General features: G+C 38.5%; 1 protein-coding gene across 1 annotated transcript in view; it reads right to left on the minus strand.

Annotated features, from left to right (window-relative positions):
- LOC145668029 (trypsin-1-like) overlaps positions 1–25338 on the minus strand; it is a 76008-nt gene that overhangs the window by 23183 nt on the left and 27487 nt on the right. The window contains exon 2 of the mRNA XM_081735498.1: positions 5403–5488. Coding sequence (XP_081591624.1) covers positions 5403–5488 — 86 coding nt within the window. The remainder of the gene's footprint in view (positions 1–5402; positions 5489–25338) is intronic.

Here is a 25338-nt window from a genome sequence, read left to right on the forward strand (position 1 = left end):
GTGAAAACATTGAAATGAAAAGTGAAGAAGTCGTCAAGAATGAAAAATATTTTATTTCACTTCTATTTTATTCAGGTGTTATACGAGGGCGGGGTGAAAAGTTCTCGGTCTGACAATGAAAGACTGAATTTCAGTTCAAAAATGATTTTATTTTTCCACATAATCTCCCTTAATTTCAATACACTTGGTCCAGCGTTTCTCCAACATCTGTATTCCTTCTCGGAAGTAAGAGTCCCGTGAATATAGTCATCCACGACTCTCTCAACTTCTTCATTCGATGTGAAGCGCTTCCCTGATTGAAATTTCTTCATGTTTAGGAACAGATAGAAGTGCGATGGTGCCAAATCAGGAGAATATGGCCGAGCAAATCGTACCCCAAATCCCACAGTTTCCCCATCGCCAACACACCCTTGTGCACAGGTGCGTTGTTCTGGTGATAAATGATTTTCTTTTTCTTTAAGCCAGGCCTCTTTTCGCGAACTTTGGCATCCAGCTGGTCAATGAGGTTGGAGTAACATTTGCCTGTAATTGTTCTCCCTTTTGCAAGCTAATCAATAAACAAGATCCCTTTCGCATCCCAAAACACACTGGCCATGACCTTTTTGGCCGATACGATCGTCTTCACTTTCTTCGGCGCTGCACCACCGGCTTCCACCCACAGCTTGAACTGTCGTTTCATTTCTGGCGTGTAGTGGTGAAGCGCCCATGTCTCATTCATTGTCACAAATCGCCGCACAAAATCGGTCGGATACTTTTGAATCGGTCCAAAGATTGCTGCGAAAATCGTTTTCGCATTTGCTTTGGGTCGGCAGTCAGCAAATGCGGCCCCCCTTCTTGCGCAGACCTTTCGCATCCCGAGTTCTTTGTGCAAGATGTTTCGCACCCGTTCCTCCGATATTCCCACACTCTCAGCTATCTCACTCACCTTCACTTGCTGTCGTCCAATACGACATCATGCATTTTTTCGATTCTTTCCGGTGTGGTTGCGGTTTCCAGCCTCCCTTCACGTGGGTCATAAAAGAACTCAACATTAAGTTTTTTCTCTTAACACTTTACTTAACTTGCTCCATCGGCCTGGGTGTTTCATTTTTATTTTTATTTTTTTAAATAATTAAAATCGTAACATACATTAATTTCCATCATGGATTTCTACTCATAAGAGTCCAACATGTCACGAACACAGAACATGTTATGAAGTTCCACGAATGATTCAAATAAATCTTACACTTTTATTCAATCTATGTGATATTTTGGAATTTCACTGTTAGACTCTTGAATCTCTTAGGTATGTCCATCTAAACAGTGTCCCAATCTGTCCAGTTGATTCAAGGCCACACTTTACGCTAGTGGTTTCTTAAAACGATCATCGTTCACAGAAGTGATAGTTAACATTACACTTTCCCAGTTTTCATGTACACACTGAAAAAAAAGGACATGGTCAGGAATACCAAATTTGTTTGATCAGAGTATTTGGTCAGTTTAACCAAAATTTGGTTATTTATACCAAACCTGTTTGGTCATGAACACTATATTTTTTGGTGTAGAATATTTGGTTGATTAATTTTGCTATGACAACCAAATCTTAAATGATTTGGTAAATATTTGGTTTCCCTGACCAAAATGTTTAGTTACAAGGTCATATGTATCCATTTGATTTCTGGGTAAACATGGTGAGTATGAAAGTGTGGATCGCGGTTTGAGCGTATGAATGAAAGTATATAGTGTTTCTACCGGAAAAAGATACCTCGTTTAACTAACAATCACAAGTTTACACCATTTGAAGTTCAAAGAACGTGTGTGTAACAGACTATCCAATTTTCAACACCAAAGTCCCAATGATGTGAAGTGACAAGTAATTGTCGCTTGCAGCAACACAATGGATCTCTACGTGAGCAACACATTAAGAAGTTGGAACTTACCGCAGCTAGTCGACGTATTTCGAGGTAAGCTTACTTTTTCGTACATATTACTTTACTGTTAGTTAATGTTGTGAACTACACACGAGACTCTAACGATTTGCATATATACATATTAATTTTCTTTTTCAGTAAACTCAATAATATGCATATATGTAGAGCTTCATTCTCAGAGGTGCCAGTGTGGGGCTTCACTTATCATTACCAAGACCCATGGCAAGTGGGTTCATTGTTATCCCAGATCCCCGTATCTGGGTCCCTGCAGAGCCTCTAACTAGGCCTCGAACTCACGACCCTGAGTTTTGCAGAGAATGACCAAGGTGAATACTGACCTGCAAAAGAATAACACAGACAACAGTAGAACACTTGGATCACTTACCTTACAGATGTTGTAAGAAATGAAACTATGGAAGTGGAGCATATCCTTGTATTTGTGTATATCTAGTATTAGTTATCACACTATACACACACACACACTTATAATTTCGATGAGTGATCACTTTCATGAATTATAACAAATACTATTAGACTAATGAATTCACAGTTTATATTCTGTAACTTGACGCTATATATGTATATCACATGTGTCTGGGGTTCTTTTGTTTAACACTTTATTTCGGATACAAAACGAGAATCCATCACCCTTCACCGCACAACACACATAATAAAATATTCGATAGTAGTGGTAATTCCAGCCGATAGTCCAGTCCTCACTGTTCCCTTGGTAATTTCAAGTTCTCCATCTACATCACCGCACTGTGCACTGTTCAACGTAGATCTCATGGATAAGATATTCTGTAACAACAGTTTTTCCTTTTATTTTTATTTCGAGAAAATCATGCTGCATTCAGTTTCTGGTAACAATTTATAATCTAACATGTAGTTGGCAGTTCAACAACACTGAATATATTATTTAGTTTTTTTTAAACGATATCACACTCTCACTTCAACTTTTTTCTTTTTTTTTTCTTTTTTTTTTTTACTATTTCACACAGAATGGCCACTTGATACAAAGCGAGTATTATTATCAGGTAGTTCTACTTCTGTTGGGAATACTTCATGATATAAAACACAGTACTACACTGTACTCCAACCAGTATAGCTTAAATACTCTATGTGTTATTGGCCATCAAACACTGAGACCATGTGCCGTTGGTTCCGCTTCACTATCAACTAACTCCCTGTTTGGCGCTGGATAGTTTTCTTTATCCACAAGTAACGGTACTTTTTGGAGATTCGCTCCTCCGTTCAGGCTTTTCTGATGTATCGAGCGGGTTTCCTTTCTTAACCAAAACAAATAATGACAGTTTTGAATATTTAACGATTAAGATTAATAGACACGATGACAACATGAAATACCCTTACATACGTACGCTAGGATAAATTTCTGACTTTTCAACACAATGATATCAAAATTCCATAGATTAAGAATGCCAAAAGAAAGAAAAAAAACATCTTGGATTCGATTTGTTTTTATCCCGCGTACCTTGACCTTCCCGTGATCGGTGGTGCCGTCTGGTAGCGACTTTTCTAAAAACTCACAGTGTGGCGGTTGCTACAACAAACCATTGTTTACATCACAAAACAAACAAAATACAAACAAACGAATAATATTATCAAATACATACACAGGTATATATGCTCCTTTAACCTTATTTTAATTTGTTACATACTGAAAAAGAGATGTCATGCTATATTATTATCAAAATACATGAAATAACAGATGTTTGTGTCATAACAGTCTGCTATGGGTAGGCAGTAACCCACGTGTAGTCCAGTGTTGTCTGCTTGTACGAAAAGAATTAATTAATACAAAACAGAATTTTGATGGGTGAAATACCGGGATAAAACATTAAATAATATGGACAAAATATTCCGATGTTCTGACTGCTCTTAGAATACTTTGTTTGGTACACTTACAAACAATTAGTATTTATTTTGAAAAATTTTGAAAGGTAGCGTCGCTTGGGATAGCTTCGCTAGCCAATCTCACTCTATGTATATATACATATAGAGTATATATATATATTTACCGTTACCCACTAACGCTACGGCGAATCCGTACGTGACTTAGGAAGGATCGTATGAATTTCACAGCTATTGTATTGAACTTCCAGAAACGCAGAATCTTGTCTCCAAGTACAGCTTAGCCAACCCAATAATTTTCCTAGTCTATCAGTAACTCCTAATGTTCTAACCTTCTGTTTAAAATAAAACTTGATTTTTTTTAGGCTTTACTGTACTATGAAGTATGAAACATTGCTACAATAGACATCTGTGTCCGCAGCTGTGTAGCTAATATTTCCTCAAGTCTTTGTATCTTCGTGAGTGAAAAAAAAAAAAAAAAAAAAAAAAGGAACTGTACTGTTTTTGAGACTTCTAAGAGTCTTCTAAACCATACTTAATATTAAAATAACATTTGATATTTTTTTTTTATTTAACTAAATACTAGTAAATAAGATCTGCTAAATATATTGAATACACTTTGAATATACTAGATTTCAAACTTTCTAAAGCTAAATATTCATGGATATAATTAATACAAGAAACAGAAAATGAGAAAATATAAGAATTAGTTATATGTAAATTAATGAATATTTAATGATATGGAAATAAGGAGAGGTGCAACTGTCCTTCTACAATGTATATTGCTTATTTTATTGACTGTAAATTTGGCGTAACAAATATTCCTTGGGTAAACTTTACAAAACAACAGGCATGATTATCCTTTTGTACATTTTAAGCTTCGAATTCCTCGACAATCAGAAATTCCATTTAAAAATCTTCCGCCTGTTGTGCCTTGAGTCAGTCTGTGATCACATGTTTCAGCTCCTCATCATCACCAAAGCTCTGAGATGTTGTAAATTTGTGGAAATTCATCGGAAAGCACCGAGATTTGAAACGTTGATCATGACGAACTTTCTGAACGAGTTCATCGGTGAACACTGATGGTCTGCCATTCCTCTTTTCGTCATGAATGTTTGTTCGTCTACATTTAAATGAACGAACCCATTCACTAACAGCTTCACTCATCAGACCTGATCCATACACGGCACTAACTTCACGATGATTAGCTGCTGCCGAATATTGTTTTGCGGTAAAAAAAAAAAAAAAAAAAAAAAAAAGAAAAGAAAAAGAAAAAACGTATATCAGCTCGACTTGGCGCATTTTTTATTGCAGCACATATTTTGAGACGCTACAAAAGTGGAACTAGTGATCAGACAACCATCGCTCTACCACGGCTGGATGCTGACTCATCTACTGCGCACGTCTGTGATAAGATGGTAGGACTGCTCCCGCCACTTCAGGCACAGTGACCAATCAGAGATTACTTTCCTGATGCGCCCCGTATGTCTTAAAGCTATGCCGTATGTTCTTTTAAATACTCTGTATATCCTATAATTATCCTTAACGTTATATAATAAATTTAGTATTCACACACACCCATACATCATTTATGATAAAGTATACGCTATTGTGACTTACCTGGTAAGGAAATTCGCCATTAGCTGCAAGAGTTCCTCCAACAATTTTTGATTCCTCTAAATCAGTTACATTATCAACAGTAGTCCCTAGAATAAAATAGAATAGTTTTATTTAAATGTTTTCTTGTATTGTCTAATGTTTATGTTATTAATGCTATGTCATCAAACCCACTATTAACATAATATTTAAGTTCCCTTATCAATAATTATGCAGTTAAGTTTACGTACTAAATTCGTAAATAAATAAAATGAAATGAGTTCATAAATAAAATGAATGATTTTCTCACTTATAGTTTGTTTTTATTACACTATGACCAGTGGCGTATTTAGGATTTGGCTTTTCTTACTTTATTCCTGGAAATGTCAAAATTCTGCAAGATATTTTATTTACTTTAAAATAGTAAATATAATTTCGGGGTCTTAAATACACCACTGACTATGACCGACGAATGAAAAAAGGGTGCGCTCGTCGAAAAACTGAAAGAATTGGTTGAAGCTTCAAAATCCAACGAATTCTCTGCAGTAAAACAGCCAGCAAGTTGGATTGTTTTAAGTGAAGAAGTATTGGTTACAAAATAATCATGTGAGGCTACCAATTTAATGGCAAAACATCTGGAGTTAAAAACAAATAAAAAAACCTGGGTTGACAACCGTCAGGGAACGAACGCAATGCAGGGATATTAAGGAGATCCAGGACCTGAACTAGTGATGAGCAAATGCAAGACCAAGATCAAGACCCGGCTGGTATTGGTCTTGCTCTTAGTCTTGCACTGCAATACTTGGTCTTGGTCTTGGTTATGGTCTTGCACACCAAGTCTTGGTCTTGGTCTTGGTCTTGCTACAAGAGTCTTGCAAGTCTTGCTTTTAAGAAATCTTATGCTTTTCATAGATAAATTTTACTCTTGATAAATTCTACAATATGTCAATAGTAACGGAAATACAATGTATGTTTCTAAATGTAATATAGTTTACCTTCGTGTAAGTATGATGATAGTGTACCCCAACCACAAAACTATCTTCCCCCTAAGTGTTCTAATTTCATTACTTGGGGGGCGCGGTGGCTCATTGCTAGAGCGTTCACCTCTGGTGCTTGAAGTCAAGGATTTGATCCCAGCCTCCGCCAAGTGAACTTTGTGGGGGACAAACACCGTGCGCATGTGTTTTCTCGTGGTTCTCCCGTTTCCTCCCACCTTTTTCATTCCACAATTTCATTCTTTACTCATCATCACCGTCTCCTTTAGCCTAACCGGAATAACTGTGAGACGTAAAACTCAAAGATTTCATTTCATCTTTTTTCATTACTTGGGGTCCAGGTCTTTTGCAGTTGTGAGACAGATGCAACCCAACTTACACGTAACTTTTCTCGGCGCTGATAGCAGTTGGTAGCACTGAGTCAAGTCTGTGTGGAAGTAAAATTGTGAGTAGATGACGCCCGAAACATTTCTCCATTCTGAGATCAATCTCTCTGGTTCAAAGCGTGTTGTCCAATGAACATCATATGTTAATCTCAATATTGCTGTGTATGTAATGTATTTTTTCATTATATACTGTATATTCAAAGAAATAAGAACACTGATCACATATGAATCAGAAAATGCTTGAAAGTAGTTGAAAATGTCAAATCTAGAACAATTGCTGGAAGTAACTTTGTAAATGATGGTCTCCATTGAGAGACCTTCTCCAATTCTTCTCATTCCAACATCTTTTTCTTTCTGGAGGAGGGAAGATCTAACTTGTCACACTTAGTATGCATTGAAATTGAAATTGAAACAAAAACGCTTGAAAAAGCTTCAGTCTGGTCGGGATTCGAACCCGGGTCCACCAAATAGAAGTTCGATGCGCTAACCACTAACCTACCGGGCCATTTAAACTTCCACCTAAACTAATACCTAGTTAGAGTCGTTTCATGGGAAAATATAAACAAGACACTCAAATATAACAAAAACAAACAAATATAAACAAAATATAAATAAGAAAATATAAGCAACTTGTTTCAGTGTCTTAGTGATTTACTCGAGTTTTCATTGTTTAACTCAAAAACAAGTTATATAGACGTTGCTCAATGAGGAAAATATCGCGAAATGTTCTTCAAGTTGAGCCTGCGTCATCGGCAGAGCCGTAACTTGTGCGAGGTCAACTGCTCCCCCCCCCCGCGAGAAGCTCCCCGCCGTTCGAGGGGCCCATTTTGAGACAAAATTTTCTTACCCCATATACGTTACGAACATGTAATTAGAAATGAAGCACCAAATAGGGTCGCTACATTACATAAACAAAGCAGCACACAAAAGGTAAATAGAACAAAAATGAGTTGTGGACCCATTTTAGTAATACTTATTCGTATGGCTTTGAGATTTATCAATATCGTCCCCTTTATAATTTTGTCTTGTATGGAATGGGCCCAGGAAGTAACTAACGGAACCGCAGACCTTCCCGTGCGGGAGGGCCCACAGGCTCTGGGGGGCTCATAAAGATTAAGAGAAAGTTGGAGAGAGGGGGCCCAATAAATAGAAAATCAACTTCTTCTAGGGGGTTCAAATAAGCTTATTAATGCTTGCCCCTCTTCAGAAAAGAATCTAAGTTACGGCACTGGTCATCGGTTGCAGGGATGGTCCCGATTTACATTACATTTCGTCTTTACCATAAGTTCTAATTTCCAAAGAAGAAAAGACACATTCTTCACATTATTTTCACATTCTTTAAATTGTATCAACACGTGTAGAAATAGACAGTACTATGTTGATGTTCCATAACTACTAGTTTATTTTGTTATATTCATATGAGGAGTTTGTGGCGAATTGAACCGATGGCACTAGCCGAGTGATCCCGGGCTTTCGGCTTCTGATCACGTGGCGCAATCCACTAGGGAATCGAATTTTTTTGAAGAGCAAGGTCGGAATTTTAATTGTCCTCAGTATTTCTGTGTTCGTGTTCCTGTAGTGTTTGGAATACGTCTGAAGGACATGAGATGCCAGTAGCGAACAATACTCTAATTGGGGTGATTTGTTTAAAAAAATGTGAAAGCAGGAAACTCCCTTTGCAGTTACTTGGGTTCAAATCCCGTCGTAGTTTGTAATTTTTCTGAATGGGAAGATAACGTTTATGAATTGGTATTATAATTATGTTATTCCTTTATTATTATTATTATTATTATTATTATTATTATTATTATTATTATTATTATTATTATTATTATTATTACCACAATGGAAAGAAAAAGTAACATAGTCGAAGGTATTCATAGGAACAGCAAAATATAGAGTATGTCAAATGTCTCTTAGGTTTACACATGAACGCAATAATATGATTACGTTTATGGATTTACAGATAGGGTTATGATTTTATGACAATATATATATCCTGTCTACCCATTACGAAACTTAACGCTACGCTACTGACCGTCAAAGTGATATCACAGAAACCATCTCAGGTCCGATCTTCATCTATGTTGAAAATGAGATCGAGTTCGCTAGGGTGGTTCAAGAGTTATTAAATTTTATTTATTTTTGTACATTTTCCATTTCCTCCCCCCCCCCCCTTCCCTAAGTTCTAACGTGAAAGTGATTTGATAAAAATCACTACAAGTCCGAACCTTATCTATGTTGAAAATTTGATTGAGATCGATCGGCTGGATCAAGAGTGACACAATGACAGTCACTTATATTTTTAATTTTTTTTACATATATCTCCCTCCTTCCCCTTTCCACCATGAAAGTAAAATTCTCAGCCAAAATGAAAATGAAAAAGCAAAGACCAAAGCTAAAGGGTTCTTAAGGAAACTTGTTTCTCCTGAAACTCCGTTTATGGTAGCCTTATGGGGAAACATTCTCACTTCAGTAGATCTAATTCTGTGAGTTAGAAGATACAATCCCATAATATGTCTGTAGCTACAGTTGTGAATCTGTACACATCACTCATTTACATTTGTGGATGAACTGAAAGCTACCCACACAGCATGCTTGCTTGCCGCAAGCTTGCCTGTCGCTTTTATTTGATTTTATTTCGATTTCGCTTATATACAAAAGCTTATTTTTGCTTAGCGCAAGCTGTAGTGCGGCCAACCGAAGCTTCACTTGCGAGACGTTTTTCTTTAAATTGAAGTAAAAAGCCAGCGCGCCTTCGATTTTCAGTTGTTCTCAAAAATCACGTGACGCTGACCTCAACTTTCTGCGAAAAAGTAGTGTTCGCATTGTTAGCGTCTTTTTAGCATTCACCTTGAATAAAGGTAAAAATTAATTATTTTTTAAAAAAAAATGTACCGTCTAGTACTCTAGTCCCACGTACCTATAATGTTGCTCTTTATCTCATATTTCGGTGACCATGAGGCATAACGAATTGTGGTATTTACGTATAAAGCATAAATGTGAACATAGATAGCAGCAGATTTGAGCCTACTTATTTCGCGAAAAAGTATAGAACTGTTGCAGATATTTTAATATGAACTTAAAGTTTAACTTATAGTACAAATTTTATCTGAATGCTGTGTTTAAAGTATAAATATTTTTCTGCGTTTTTATATAAAAAGGAAGAAATTTCAAGTACTCGCGGCTAATATAAGTAGATATTGGATATTAATAAGAAGCAACATCGTATTGCTTAGACATAGATCTTTACCTTTGAGCAGAACCCAGCCTCTCTTATAGCTGTTAATCTGTCAGCGAGGATCAGGTGTAGCATACGCACTTGTGAGCAACACAGACATACGCTATTTAGAGGATCGACGAAAGTTGACACTTTCGGAGGGTCGCTTATATTTTTGGAATTTCATCATTATCATTCCTCATTATTTTCACTTCATTTCTCATTCTAGTTAAATCACACGGATAGGTAGTGCTGGTCCTTGGACCAATGCACAAGAACCTATCCCCGTACGTGGGGCCACCGGCTCCTGGCTCTTCTCCAGTAGACCGTGACAATGTGTCTCACTCCGGTCGTACTAGGCACCTCTCATGAAGTAGTCAAACCAGTTCGCGAATAACTAGACCTAGAGATCGTACTGATTCTGGTGAGTCTGCACATTCCAGTAAACGGCCTCGCGATAGATCTCGGTCTCCTGTTCTGACTACCAACTTAGACTCTGCAATGGACACTGCTTCCGCTTCATCTTCTAATTTCTGCAACGCCAAAGAACCAATCTTTTCCTTTCTACTGATTTCGACACAAAATACACTCATCCCAAGATGATGTTTCTACAAATCATCAAGTACCTACCACGAGCTAGCATGGAAAATATCGTTAAAACTCGGAATTGATTTATAATTTGTTCTAAGGACCCGAATTTCGGTACAACACTCCGAAATAAAGCATCTTATGAGATCTTTGGCAAAACTGCAAAACTAACAAAACAAAGAGATAGGAAAACAAAACAACCACCACCTCCTCGAAAACCACCCATGTTTTCTGTCGTTATCAGAGGAGTGATACCCGAAATAAGCGATGACGAGGTTCTTGAAGAACTCAAACAAGAGGGAATCGACGTTAACAAGTGCATTCGCATTAAAAATAACAATGGCCCCACATACATGGTTCGCGTTCTTTCTCAAAATCAATCTTCGTTAGATTATCTATTAACACATGGAGCTCCTATCTATAAGAAACTCCATCGTGTTAAGCCTTCCAAGACCACAGGACCTCTACCAATCCGGTGTGAGAAATGTCAAACTTATAATTCTCACTTTACACACCAATGTCCAAACACATCTAAATGCGGGTACTGTAGTGGACCTCATGAAACAAAAGCTTGTAAAAATCAGCAGCAACCACCAACTTGCTCTGCATGTAACGAAAATCATCCAACGTATAGTTATCGTTGTAAGGGTAAACCACAAGCAAAACCTGAACGTCCAGAACTCACAGTACCAGTACAAAGTTTTGACAAATCCACACCACCTACACAGTCTCTCGCTCAGCCTCTCACTGTCGAAGATCTCCTTCGTTACATCACCATAGTACTCCAAAATGTCTTTCCATTTCAACGCGAGCACATTCTTCGTGTTGCCATTTCCACAGCAAAATCTTTGTTCAATTTAAACTTCACAGCTACATATTCAGGCAATTTTGTCCACTTCCACATCGCACCTCTAGAAACAGCAGTCTAAAACCAAGATGGGAGTGTATACAATGGCTTTGACTTTACTCTTTGTTAACATCAGATCGTTTTATCAACACAAAGTACTTCTCAAGCCACTCTTGCTAGAAGAAAAAGTTGACATTGTAGTTCTGAATGAGACAGCTTTAAAACCAGCCATTTCTGCGCGACTTACCGGCTATCAACTTCAACGTTGTGATTACCATGATGCATATGCGCGCGCTCAAGGAGGAGTACTGATTGGCTTTTCACCAAAACTTCCTTATCGGCAATACAATCCTCCTGCATTTGCACATCTACCTGAACATCTTTTCTTCTCTATTTATTATCCTTCTCTCACAGTTAATGTAGCTACCATCTATATCCGCCCTGGTCATCCAATACCGTTCTCGTTTTTCGATTATATAGCCCATAATTTCAAAATATAATCATCATGGCTGACATAAACATTCATAGCAGAAGTGCCAGGGAAAAAGAACGCTTTAAGGACTTTATTTCCACTACTTTACAGCTTTACATTCACAATCTTCCGGCTCCCACTAGACCAGCCAGTCAAACATCCCCGGATGTAGTAATCACTTCCTTATCGATTGCAAATGACTGTGAGCTGCAGGTTCTTGATACAATTGGAAGTGATCATTGTCCAATCAAACTGTTCATTAAGAAGGGTCGCCCTTCGATACAACAGCTTGAACCTCATATTATTCACCGTTATGATAAAGCCGACTGGCCTCAATTCCGGCAGTTCGTTCATAACGAGGTCTCCACTCTTAATCCACCAACTTCTGAACAAGAAATGCATTCCACAGTCAATCACATCACAGAGATCTTACATACCAGTGCTCAACAAACCATCCCTGAGGAAAAAGTTTATCCTTCTAAACCTAAATTGCCTCCACAATATCTGGCTTTAATACAAAAATCTCGGCAACATTTCCGAGAATACAAACAAACCGGAAGCGAGGAGTGTCTTCGTTATCACCGGAGATGGCAACGCACAGTAACTAATTATCTCACAGCCTATAAACGTCGAACTTGGATCAGTGCATGTAATAAACTAAATGACAAAGCATCTCCAAGTCGGTATTGGAAATTTTTCCACAGGCTCACAGACAGAAGTACCAAAATTTCGTATCCTTTGTTAGACAATGGTGTCCCTCTCTTTACTGACCTAGATAAGGCCAACGCTTTTGCAACAGAATTACAGTCAGTTTTCACACCTAGGATATCACCTCATTCTCATGACCATATAGGCTTGGCTACTATTCCCGCCCTACAACCATCACTTTCACACATAATTGATGATGAAGATCCTCTTACATCACCAATCACTACACATGAACTCCAACGTACACTTCAGAAGAAACGCAACACCGCGCCAGGCATTGACCGAATTTCCTATCGGCTATTAAAAGAGGCTCCGCTTTCTTTACTGACGTTACTCGTTGCAGTCTACAACTTTATTCTCCGCACCGGTTTTTACCCACTCGATTGGAAAATTTCCAAAATATGCATGTTTCTCAAACCTCATAAACCGGCAGATGATGTAAGTTCTTATCGCCCTATACAACTCACAACAGTCTTTAGTAAACTGTTTGAAAAAATCCTGGTACAGAGCCTTCATTTACATATCCAAGAACATAATTTATTACCCGTACATCAAGCAGGTTTTAGTCCAGCATTTTCAATTAATGACCAATTACTTCGTCTGTCAACACTGATCACCAATCAGTTTAACAAAGGCCTTCCATCTTGCCTCGTTTTAATGGATCTCGAAAAAGCTTTCGACAAAGTTTGGCACTACGGGCTCATTCGAAAGTTGCAGAAATTAAACCTTCCGACCAGTTATTTACGTTTCATATATACCTTTTTAACTAATCGGATCAGATATGTCTACATTGGATCTGCTGTCTCCCACCCTATTTTCCCCTATTCTGGTGTTTCACAGGGTTCTGCGCTCAGTCCACTCCTCTATATACTGTACGCCTCCGATATACCTCAACCCACGCAGAATGTATACTTATTCCAATACGCTGACGACACAGCCTTTTTAGCTCTGGGCAAGACCATGCATCAGATCAGCACACGTTTGCAGTCAACTCTCAATCATTTTATGCAATGGTGCAACACATGGCGATTAAGTTTAAACGCCGCCAAAACGCAAGTACTGGTCTTTCTACCTCCTAAACGCCGCTCGAAAGTTCATCGTAACCCACGAAACCTAAACGTTACTCTGCAAGACCATCAACTTCGGCCAACTCCTACGGCTACATATCTCGGGGTAGTTTTTGACTCTAAATTAACTTGGAAAGCTCATCTAGAGAAAATAACGCAAAAGGCTAATTTACGACTCAATCTTTTACGGCGTCTCACAGGAACCATTTGGGGATTACACGCACCTCTCTTAATTAATACATACAAAATGTTCCTCAGGCCCATTTTAACTTTTGGCCATATTGCTTGGTGCAATGCTCCAATAAAGTTCTACGACCGATTATCCATACTAGAACGACATGCCATTAGAGCTGCGTATTGCATAAAATTACCATATCAGAACTTCCTGACTTATGAACACATCAACTTTCCTCACCTTATCCATCACCTTGCCGACATTCGTTTGAAATACATAGTCTCTCGCCTGCCAGTCTCCCATCCATTACTTCTTGATACTTTACAAGCTGATGCCGAAACTGACGCACCGTATAAATATTTGCATACAGCGTTAAACGTTCTTATCACGTTATATATCAAAAACGCACATCCTACAGTAGAAGAACAAGACATCTTTCATATATATCATATACCCGATCATCTGCCTCATTTATTTCCATTTTAGCACAATGTCTCAGTTCAATACTAACTTTGGGCTTTCCCCTTGTTGCCATCAGTCTCGAGTCGCCCCGAGACAGAAGAACTAAACTGCATTCGTTTATCTAACACTATGTTTGTGACTGTGGCGTGTAGGCACTGCATTTCATTTTCCATCATCATGTTTATTTCATAAAGCACAACATACTGCTTCTATACCAGTTCCCTTTATATTTGCACTATTTAGATTTGCATTTTGTTTTCTTCTATCCATATTTATATTTATTCACTCACCTGATATTTTGTTGTTATTGTTTGTTACTTTTCAGCACTATTTGTTTATAAAACTGCACTTAGACCATCATACATAATTTAAAACTATAATGTCTAAAATTCTGTGCCAAAGAGAGGGCGTAACCCTCTAATGGCTAGGCCAGGAGTCATACACCAAACCATCTATTTTTGAAAATAAAAATGAAAATTGACGAATAAAGTACAATCTACAACTCCCTGACCCTTTACCTTTATAAAAAAAATATTGCTTAAACACCAGTGTCGTCAATTCTGTGCCAAAGAGAGACCGTAACCCTCTAATGGCTAAGGTTAGGAGACATTCTACAAGCATACAATTTTAAAATGAAAATAGATGAATAAAGCTTACACTACCAATCCCTAACGCTGTAACCTTAAAAAAAAAAAGTATTGCTTAGAAAACCTAGAGCACTCTGTTCCTACCATAACACCTCCAACTACTGGCTTCCTGTCTTACTGCTATTACTGCGGCAATTCAAACCAGCACATTCCGATGCAGCAAGTACATCCGCACAAACCGGCCCTACCACCGACATATCTTCCGCTCATACAGAAAGCCCGACAACATCTTCGGGAATATTATCGGACCGGCAATGACGCATGTCTTCGTCAGCATCGCCAATGGCAACGAGCTGTTCATAGCTACCTTGTTGCCTATAAACGCCGCAATTGGATTAAAACTTGCAACACCTTATCCGAGGAAGCCCATCCATCTCGCTACTGGAAGCGTTTTAATCAACTTACGGGCAAGAGCACCACAATAACCTACCCGCTAGTTGCAGATGGCATTCCTCTGTTCTCCAACGAAGAAAAAGCAAACGCCTTTGCTACACAGCTCCAGACCGTTTTTACACCAAGAGCGGCTTCTAAACGCTCTGAACGTAATGACCAATCTAGCATTCCTGCTTTACAACCTTCAACAAATCATGTCATTGATCCGGAGCATCCACTTACCACACCCATTACTACCAATGAAATTCATTCTACACTAAAACGGAAGAAAAATACAGCACCTGGGATTGACAACATCTCTTATCGACACATAAAAGAAACTCCACACTCATTCCTGCTAACCCTGGCAACAATATATACTTTCATACTTCAAACTGATTTCTATCCTCCTGATTGGAAAGTCTCAAAAATTTCTATATTTCATAAACCGAATAAACCTGTCCATTCAGTTTGTTCATACAGACCAATCCAACTCACATGTGTTCTCAGCAAGATACTGGAAAAATCCTTGTCTGCCGCCTTCGTAAATACCTTGAAAATACTGGTCTATTACCTATTCATCAAGCAGGTTTTCGGCCTAGATTCTCCATCCATGACCAAATGCTTCGTCTCAGTACCATAATTACAAATCAATTTAACAAAGGCTTTCCATCCTGTCTCATTCTAATGGATTTAGAAAAGGCATTTGATAAAGTGTGGTACTATGGGCTAATTCAAAAATTTCAGTCATTCAAACATCCCGTCTGCTATCTTAGGGTAATTTACTCTTTCAGTACAAATCGCATTGCGTATGTTGCAGTTGGTAACACACTCTCTTGGCCTATATTTCCGTGTACTGGAGTACCGCAGGGGTCTGCACTCAGCCCATTATTATATATTATTTACGTTTCAGACATTCCTTCAGTGCCACGAAATGTTTTCACATTCCAATATGCTGACTATACAGCTTTTCTTGCACTTGGCAACACTGTCCAGCAAATTAGTCTTGGTCTACAAACAACTCTCGACAATTTCATCAAGTAGTGCCAGAGATGGCATCTGACAATTAACAATGATAAAACGCAAGCGCTGGTTTTCCTACCACCTAACAGGCGTTCTAGGGTTTACCGAAACCCCACACTCTTACGAGTAACTGTTGATGGGTACATTGTACGCCCTACCAACACTGCTACCTACTTGGGCGTCGTCTTCGATTCCAAACTGACTTGGAATGCACATTGGCAAAAATTAAGAGCTAAGGCTACTATTCGATTAAATCTTTTACGTCGTCTCACAGGCACCACTTGGGGCCTCAAAGCAGATGTTGATAAGATATACTCCACACCTATAAGATGTTTCTCCGACATATACTCACTTTTGGACATACTGCCTGGTGCAATGTCTCTGCTTCCTTCTACGAAAAACTTTGCATATTGGAGCGTCATGCTATTCGACTAGCTCACCGACTTAAGCTTCCATATCCCACGTGGCTCACGTATGAGTACATCAACTCTCCAAAGCTCACAGAACATCTTGCACAACTCCGTATTCGGTACATCACTTCTCGCATTGAAACGTGCCATCCGCTATTCCTGGACATACTTCAGGCTAATGCTGTCACTGATGCCGCATACCGCTAAAAGCATTCTCCTTTAAATATACTCATTTCCTTATATGTCCAACATGCAAACCTCACAGAGGACAAACGTGACATTTATAGTGTTGTAAAAAAACGGTTTTTTTCTGTGAAGTTTTTTTCAATAAAAAACATCGTTCTTTTTCATGTTTTTTTTCAAATGTCTGTTTTTTTCTGGCAACTATTATTTATTGATTTATGTTGCAGATTATTGAAATAATCAGCAGAACTTGAGTAGAAGCCCTCGTAACTTACAAATCGTTTGTTTCTTTGTACAGTCAGCGACAGTAGAAAATGGAGGTTGGATACATAAGAAATGATAGCTTTTTCCAGTAGCAGAATAGTTTCACTCGATGTCTGATAGTTGGACAACCAACATGACAGCAAATACGTGCCCGAAAATATAACATGCCAGGATATTCCTCCATTTGGAGGAAAAAGTATTACTATCTGAGAGCATCATTTAGAGAAACAACCACGAGATAAATCTGCAGAAATTCCATTCACATTAAGTTCAAAGAGATAGGAATTAATGCAAAGAAAACGAAAAGAATAATACGCTTCATGCAGAAACCGAAAAAGTACGGAAAGCTAAACAAAATGAGAAAAGAAGGAAAGGAAAGAGCAAAAGACATGGGAATAAATTAAATATTAACACTTAAGGATAAACAGTGTCCGTCTTTCCCCCTGCCCCCGTCTTGGTTTTTCTCCCTTCATAGGATAAATCTCTTTCAGTATCAAACGCGAACATCATTTATAGTGTTGAATTCCTTGAAAAAATTTTTAACTCAGTCTAGGCCGAGACTCGAACCCCAGACCCTTAGAATGACAGTCTCACGCGGTATCCACTTACCTACACAGGCTCTATCTACAAATAAGGTATTACCCGCGCTGTTATCAAACGTGTTAAATCAGCCATTGTCGGTGAGCCACCCCAGTTCCATTTGAAGTTTAAATTTTATTTACCTCACTTAGCCATCTATGGGTAGCAGTCCCCTTGCTTTCATAAAAAGCATTTGTTCTGTAGATTAAAATCAAGAATGAATTAATCTGTACTCTTGGGAGCTTACTGGTGCACCAACATATCTATCTATCTATCTATCTATTTGTCTATCTATATCTTGAAATGAAAATGAAAATGAAATCTTTGAGTTTTACGTCCCACGGTTATGACGGTTAGGCTAAAGGAGACGGTGATGATGAGTGATGAATGAAATGGTGGAATGAAGAAAGTGGGAGGAAACGGGAGAACCCCGAGAAAACCCACGCACACGGTGTAGTGCTTGGTGGGGGCTGGAATCGAACCCGGGACCCCAAGCACCAGAGGTGAACGCTCTACCACTGAGCCACCGCGGCCCCCTATCTATATCTATCTATCTATTTATCTATCTATCTATCTATCTATCTATCTATCTATCTATCTATCTATATATATATATATATATATATATATATATGTGTGTGTGTGTGTGTGTGTGTGTGTGTGTGTGTGTGTGTGTCGGATTGATTGAGGATTAAAAAAGCGACTTCGTAAATTTACGGAACGCGTGTTAACACAACAGTAAGGACATCTCGTAACGTTGTTACGTAACACACGCAATGTAAATAAAGTTTCAAAACCAGAAGTCGGAAGATATGCCGTGGGTAAGTCGGTAAGACGTCTGCTTGCTGAGTGGAGAAATCCGGGTTCAAATCTGGGCTGTTACGTTTTTTTCTGTTCCGTTGAAAATACATTTCTATATTTTTGCGTTTGAAATTGCTTTTTTTCATTTTTTGTAGATTATCTTAAATTAGTGAAGGCCAAGTAACGTCAGATTACATATATGTCTGCTTTATCTGTGTGTACAGTCCAAAGATGGAGCGAGTCAATTGGGTCAAGATTTGTAAGTAGGTCAGTGGGTCAGTGGGCCGTGGGTCAACAGGACGTGACTCACTGTGACACACCACCCACCGTGACCTCTCTGACTCACACTGACCCTACGTTTTAAATTTTAAGGTCTCCCTCTTTATTCGGCCTCCCTCCTTATTATTAAATTCAATGTATAGATAATTATTGAGTTGATTTTGAGTTTAGCGCCCTTTTCAGCAGCGAGGCTATATGAGACGGGACCTACTGATTAACATGTAATCCGAAACACATGAGCTCCCATTGGGAATCAAACCAGGGTCTTCCACGTCACAGGTATATAATTGTGTCTTATATAGCAGTTAATATTTTTGCTATAAAGTATCAAATAACTAAACATTTGATGTAAATAAATGGGAAACCTAAAATATTGCAGATTACTGCAATTGCGATTTAATTCAATTTTAAGCATTATACATCCATATAATTGTTAAAGTTGCTTTATAAAGATGCAGATTATAGTAAAGAATTATAGTAATTTTTTCAATGAAATGAAATTAAATTAAGTTTGACGTCCCATCCTTGTGTCGGCTAGGTAAAGGAGACGGTGATGATGAGAAGTGAACGAAAATTGTGCAACGATGTAGGTAGGAGAAAACAGGAGAATCCTGAAGAAACGAACGCACACGGTGTTTCTTCACCACAAATCTGACTTTGTGCAAGCTGGGATCGAACCAAGGACCCCATGCACCAGAGGTGAACGCACTACCACTAAGCCACTTCGGCCCTATGAAAAATACAACCATATTTATTCTCTCTCTCTCTCCATATATATAGGTATCAAAAGCATGAATAATTTTCATTTTGGGGGGCGCGGTGGCTCAGTGGTAGAGCGTTCACCTCCGGTACTTCGGGTCCCTAATTAGATCCCAGCTCGCGCCGTTTGGACTTTGTGGTGGACAAACGCCGTGCTGGTGGTTTTTCTCGGGGTTCTCCCGTTTCCTCCCACTTTCTTCATTCCACCATTTCACTCCTTTCTCATTATCACCGTCTCCTTTAGCCTAACCGGCATAACCATGGGACGTTAAACTTAAAGATTTCATTTTATTTCAATTTTTATTTTGAACGTATGGTTTCAAGTTTGTATTAAACTCAGAACTCTGATCTTAATGAGTTTGACGTCTCTTTCAACAGCAAGACCATATATGACGTGGACATATTGATTAACGTAAAACCCGAACCATGTAAACTCCCGCCGTGTGGTGGTGATTGTGATTTTGAGTTTAACTGCCGGTCAGCAGCGTGGCTATAGGAGACGTGGACCTACTGATAACAATGGAATACGAAACACATGAGCTCCCACCGGGAATCGAACCCGGGTTTCCCACGATAAAGTCGCGCGTACGCTAACTCCCACCGGGAATTGAAATCTGTTCTCATTGTAAGAATGTTAACGTTCCTTATTTTACCGTTTTTGCATAACTTCATGGACCAAATTTCACAGAAGTAAATCCCCACGGTAAGCAGGTTTGCATATCCAGACTCCTAAGTATGAAAACATTTACGCTCACTCCAACCTCAAACAATTCATGAAGTGACGAAAAAGGATAATATTCCTGATAAAGTATATGGTTTGAAAAAATACCATATAGAAGAGGGACATATCAGTCCTTTCTGCTCATGGAGTTATTAAAACACGATCATCGGGCAGTAGTCTTTAAACATTGGAGAGGTCTTAGTCCCTTGAGCATTGCGGTGATGTAAGAAATCAGATCGGTCCCAAGCATTTGGGTTGTGATGTAAACCTTTGCTGTGGTTCAATCTCAGTATTTTATTACGCGAGGTAAAATCATCCATACAGCTATAAATGTTGTTCTATCTTACGCAACCAGGTATTGATTAGTGTTGCCACGAGACGAGACATTTCTCGTGTCTCGTCTCGTCTCGTCTCGTAAACGAGACGAGACACGAGACGGGACAGAACCCTCTTAGACGAGACAGACTACTTGTCCCGTCTCGAAAACGAGACGAGACGGGACGTCTCCTGAAATGTCTCGTCTCGTCCGTGTCTCGAAAATGAAAACGCTGGCGTGAATGGCCAAGATTGAAATTGCCAGTGGTCATATAGATTGCAAAAGGAAAATCCCCTTTGTGAGAAAACATGTTGAAAAGCCTTCATAGAAAAGTGTCCTCTGTCTATTGAATGAAACAATCGTGATACATGAGCTTCCAGGAATATCATCCTTAATGTCTTGTCCCCAATTCCCCTTGCTGTAAACTGAGGAATTCTCATTTTTTTTATTTCTGCCTGGAATGATGACAAACAAAATCAAAGACAGGGAAGATTTTTACAAGGTCAAGAAACCGAACTACCACCACCATCTATTCAATTTGAAAACTGGGTAAGGTCTACACTTGTCTTTATTCTCTGGTGGCGGTATTCTTTTTGCTATATGAACCGAAAACGGCAATTGAAGTATGTCATCTTGCAACTAAAATTTTGTCTTCTCTCTCTCTCCCCCCCCCTCTCTCTCACACACACACATACACACACACATAAAAACACACTTTTACCATTTTACCAATCGCTTGCTTATTATACAGCAGTCATGTTGTAAAACTCACCTCTTCGTTTGGAAGGCGGGCGGACGACAAAAGAAGCAAAGATATTATCGACGAACCCTTCAAATTGTTTGCTTTCAGCAAATTTATGATACTAATAATAACACTTTAGGTAAAGCAATTTTACAGGGGGACCTTCGTTTTGTTACGCGGAAATGTTTGATCTGACCAGAGTACGAAATTGCCCTCTGCTTCGAGAGGAGGGGAATACTTCCCTTTCCTAGTGAATAATATTCATTAGGACCTGAATTATCTTCAGAAATTGTTTCTTACAGGCGCACTAAACCTCTAGAACTTGATAAGTATAAAGAACATTTGGTATAATATTCATGGAACTCCGTTGAAAGCAGAAAATATCATGAGAATGATCAAAATTCGAACATTGAAGAATATAATTAACAGAAAAGAAATAGGATACCCAAACCATGTTTTTAAACCTGCTATAAAATGTATATCCTCTATTTTTACTAATTCCTTACTCCCATGAAAGTATCCTGGGGAGGATATTCTCTCCATTTTTTTCAGACTGAAATCCTTTTATCCCGTACGATTCCCCCCCCCCCTGACACAGTACGAAAAAACAAATGTTGTTAAAATCCATACACATGACCCTTCCGGGACTCAACCCGGGGCCTTCAAGCCGATGGTCTATCGCCGCAGACCGCTCGGCTTGGTATGAAGATGTACGTTGTATGATTGCGAATAGATCCCGACAATATAAGGAACTTCAATCCAAAATGGCCACCCAAAAATCAACTTTTTTTAGCCATTAGCTAATCTGGGTGTACTGTCATGAGTTTGTTACACAAACGGGGCAAGCACCACATAGTAGCACACACCCCGCGGTTATGGGAACAGATTTGAACCATGGAGATGAAGACTGGCCCCAAGCATTCTTTCGTCCGATGTGTCGTTCAGCTCCCATTACTATGGCACTTTAAGTAGAGCTTAGTGTGCAGTAACATATAAAATTTCAATCAAATACTTTCCATTACTCAATAAAATTAATTGGTTCCGAGCTTTTTTAAAAAAAAAAATAATTGCAACAAATCTATATATGCTAAAATGGAAAGTAGTTTTTGGATTGTTATGGGTTAACACTGTGAAACCTAAAGGCTGGAATATATGAAATCAAAGTGTACACACATATCTATCTCTCTATTTATCTATATATCTTTCCATCTCTCTCTCTCTCTCTCTCTCTCTCTCTCTCTCTATATATATATATATATATATATATATATATATATATATATATATATATATATATATATATATATATATATATATATATATATATATATATATATTATATACAGTCACTATAAAGCAAGTGGGCTGATAGTATACGATAGTGTCGGGGATGATGACACGTTTACATCGAACTTTGCTTGTCGTGTAAACATTATTTAACATTAGTGTCTTCATCTTCGACGTACCTATGAGCAATTTACTGTATATTCGTGTATTGAAACTGGTGAAACAAATTTCAATCTTTTAGAATGAAAAAAAAAAAAAAAAGAAGAAGCCATGGTCGGGAAGCCTCAGACAACTAACAGCAGAGATATATTATCTTGTAAACTATTTGTCCTTGCCTTGTGAGCTTATTTCAATTTATTTTTAAGACCTTTAGGCAACTTCGGCCGAATGGATGATGATGGGAAAATTAGTGGAATGAAGAAAGTGGTAGGATACTAGACAACTTCGAGAAAACACACACATTCGAAAAATGAAATGAAATGAAATGAAATCTTTGAGTTTTACGTCCCACGGTTATGCCGGTTAGGCTAAAGGAGACAGTGATGATGAGTAATGAATGAAATGGTGGAATGAAGAAAGTGGGAGGAAACGGGAGAACCCCGAGAAAACCCACGCACACGGTGTTTGTCCACCACAAAGTTCACTTGGCGGGGCTGAGATCGAACCCGAGACCCTAAGCACCAGAGGTGAACGCTCTACCACTGAGCCACCGCGGTCCCCACACACATTCAATGTTTGTTCACCACAAAGCTCACATGGCACTAACCGAGATCGAACCGACTACCACATACACCAGAGTTGAAGGTTTCACGGTGTAGCTATCGTGACATTTCTTGTATTGTGTGTTCTGGGTAATACTTGTAACTTACAAGGGAAGAGAGGGAGATTATATATATAAGTGGAAGATGGTTTATATACCAATCGAAAGCACTAATGACGCCTATTACAAACCTGTAATAAAAATTTTCCGAATGCATATACTATGCGTGTTATATGGATATATAGAGCGTCCAGATAATCCGTTTCCACCCCTTGAAATCGCAAACGATAAGACAGATGCCAAAACTCGAAAACATGTGTTTGATCATTTTAAAAGTACAACGTATCAAAGCAAAAATTCTTGTCACAAGGCCACCCGAAGTGTACTGGGCGGGGTCCAACTCAAAAATTACAAAAGGTAAGGGGGTCAAGTAGCATATCGTTCGAAACTTCTTGGGAAATGAAAGAAGACGGAACAAGTCCCAATACTCTAAAATTACCTTGTGCAAAATGGCGGCCGCTCAAACTGTCAGCAAAAACGTCATTGTAAAGTCGATGGCCACCCCCCAAAAAATCCTGAAACGGTGAGGCAGATGTCAAAACAGGAAAACATGTGTGTCATCATTTCAAAAGTACAATGATTGGAAGTAAAAATATTTGTCTCAGGGTCCTCCACAATGTCCCAGGCGGGGTCATGTTCAAATTGTTCAAATGGCAATTGAGGTCAAGTAGCACATCGTTTAAAGCTGTTATTAAATGAAAGCAGATAGAACAAGTATGGACGCTCTACGATAATACTGTGCAAACATCTTGCATTTTAGTTGTTCTTTCTGTAACCGGGTTTTAGTTTATTTTCACTTTAATTCTTGTACTCAACGGAAAGAAAGGAAATGCCCCTACTGTGAGATTCTGCTCTTTGAGCCCAATAATATCTAAATAAAGAAAAAAAATAATAAAATTAAAGCAAATTAAGACATAAAGAAAAGAAACGACAACATTTGACATCTTTGAGTAGAGAACTGACTAGTTAACATATAATGTACTTCCACGAACATAAATAAGTAGAGGTTGGAGCCATCAGAAGTAAAGACTCTTACCTCTACTTATTTATGTTTATGACTGCACAACAGTGGTACTTATGCTCGTTATCTGGTTTATCAATTATAAAATGATTCAAACGAAAGAATTCCTTGCACCAGGAAGAGTAAATACGTACAAATGTCTCAGAATGAAAACAAGTGCCGATTGCAAAATGGAAAGTAAACGTGCTCAGAAAATCGAAATGAAGATGTACATTTTGACCGGCCGCCATTTTACACAGGGTAATTTTAGAGGATCGAGACTTGTTCCGTGTTCTTTTATTTCACAACAGCTTTATTTGACCATATTTGCCATTTGAAAATTTTGAGTATTACCCCGTCTGGAACCTTGTGGAGGACCCTGGAACAAACATTTTTACTTTCAATCATTGTACTTTTGAAAAGATGACACACATCTTTTTCTCTTTTGACATCTGTCTTACCGTTTCAGTTTTTTTTCTTTCTTTGGAGGGTGGCCATAGACTCTACAATGACGTTTTTGCTAACAGTTTGACCGGTCGCCATTTTGCACAAGGTAATTTTAGAGAGTTGGGACTTGTTCGTCTTCTTTCATTTCCCAAGAAGTTTCGAACGATATACTACTTGACCCCCTTACCTTTTGTAATTTTTGAGTTGGATCCAGCCTGGGACTCTGCGGGTGGCCCTGGGACAACAATGTTTGCTTTGATACATTGTACTTTTATAATGATCAAAAACGTGTTTTCCAGTTTTGGCATCTGTCTCATCGTTTGCGATTTCAAGGGGTGGAAATGGATTTTCTGGACACCCTGTATATTCATATAACTCGCACAGTATATG

This window comes from Thermobia domestica, chromosome 13 (assembly GCF_964235325.1).
Source record: "Thermobia domestica chromosome 13, izTheDome1.hap1.1, whole genome shotgun sequence".
NCBI classification, from domain to species: domain Eukaryota; kingdom Metazoa; phylum Arthropoda; class Insecta; order Zygentoma; family Lepismatidae; genus Thermobia; species Thermobia domestica.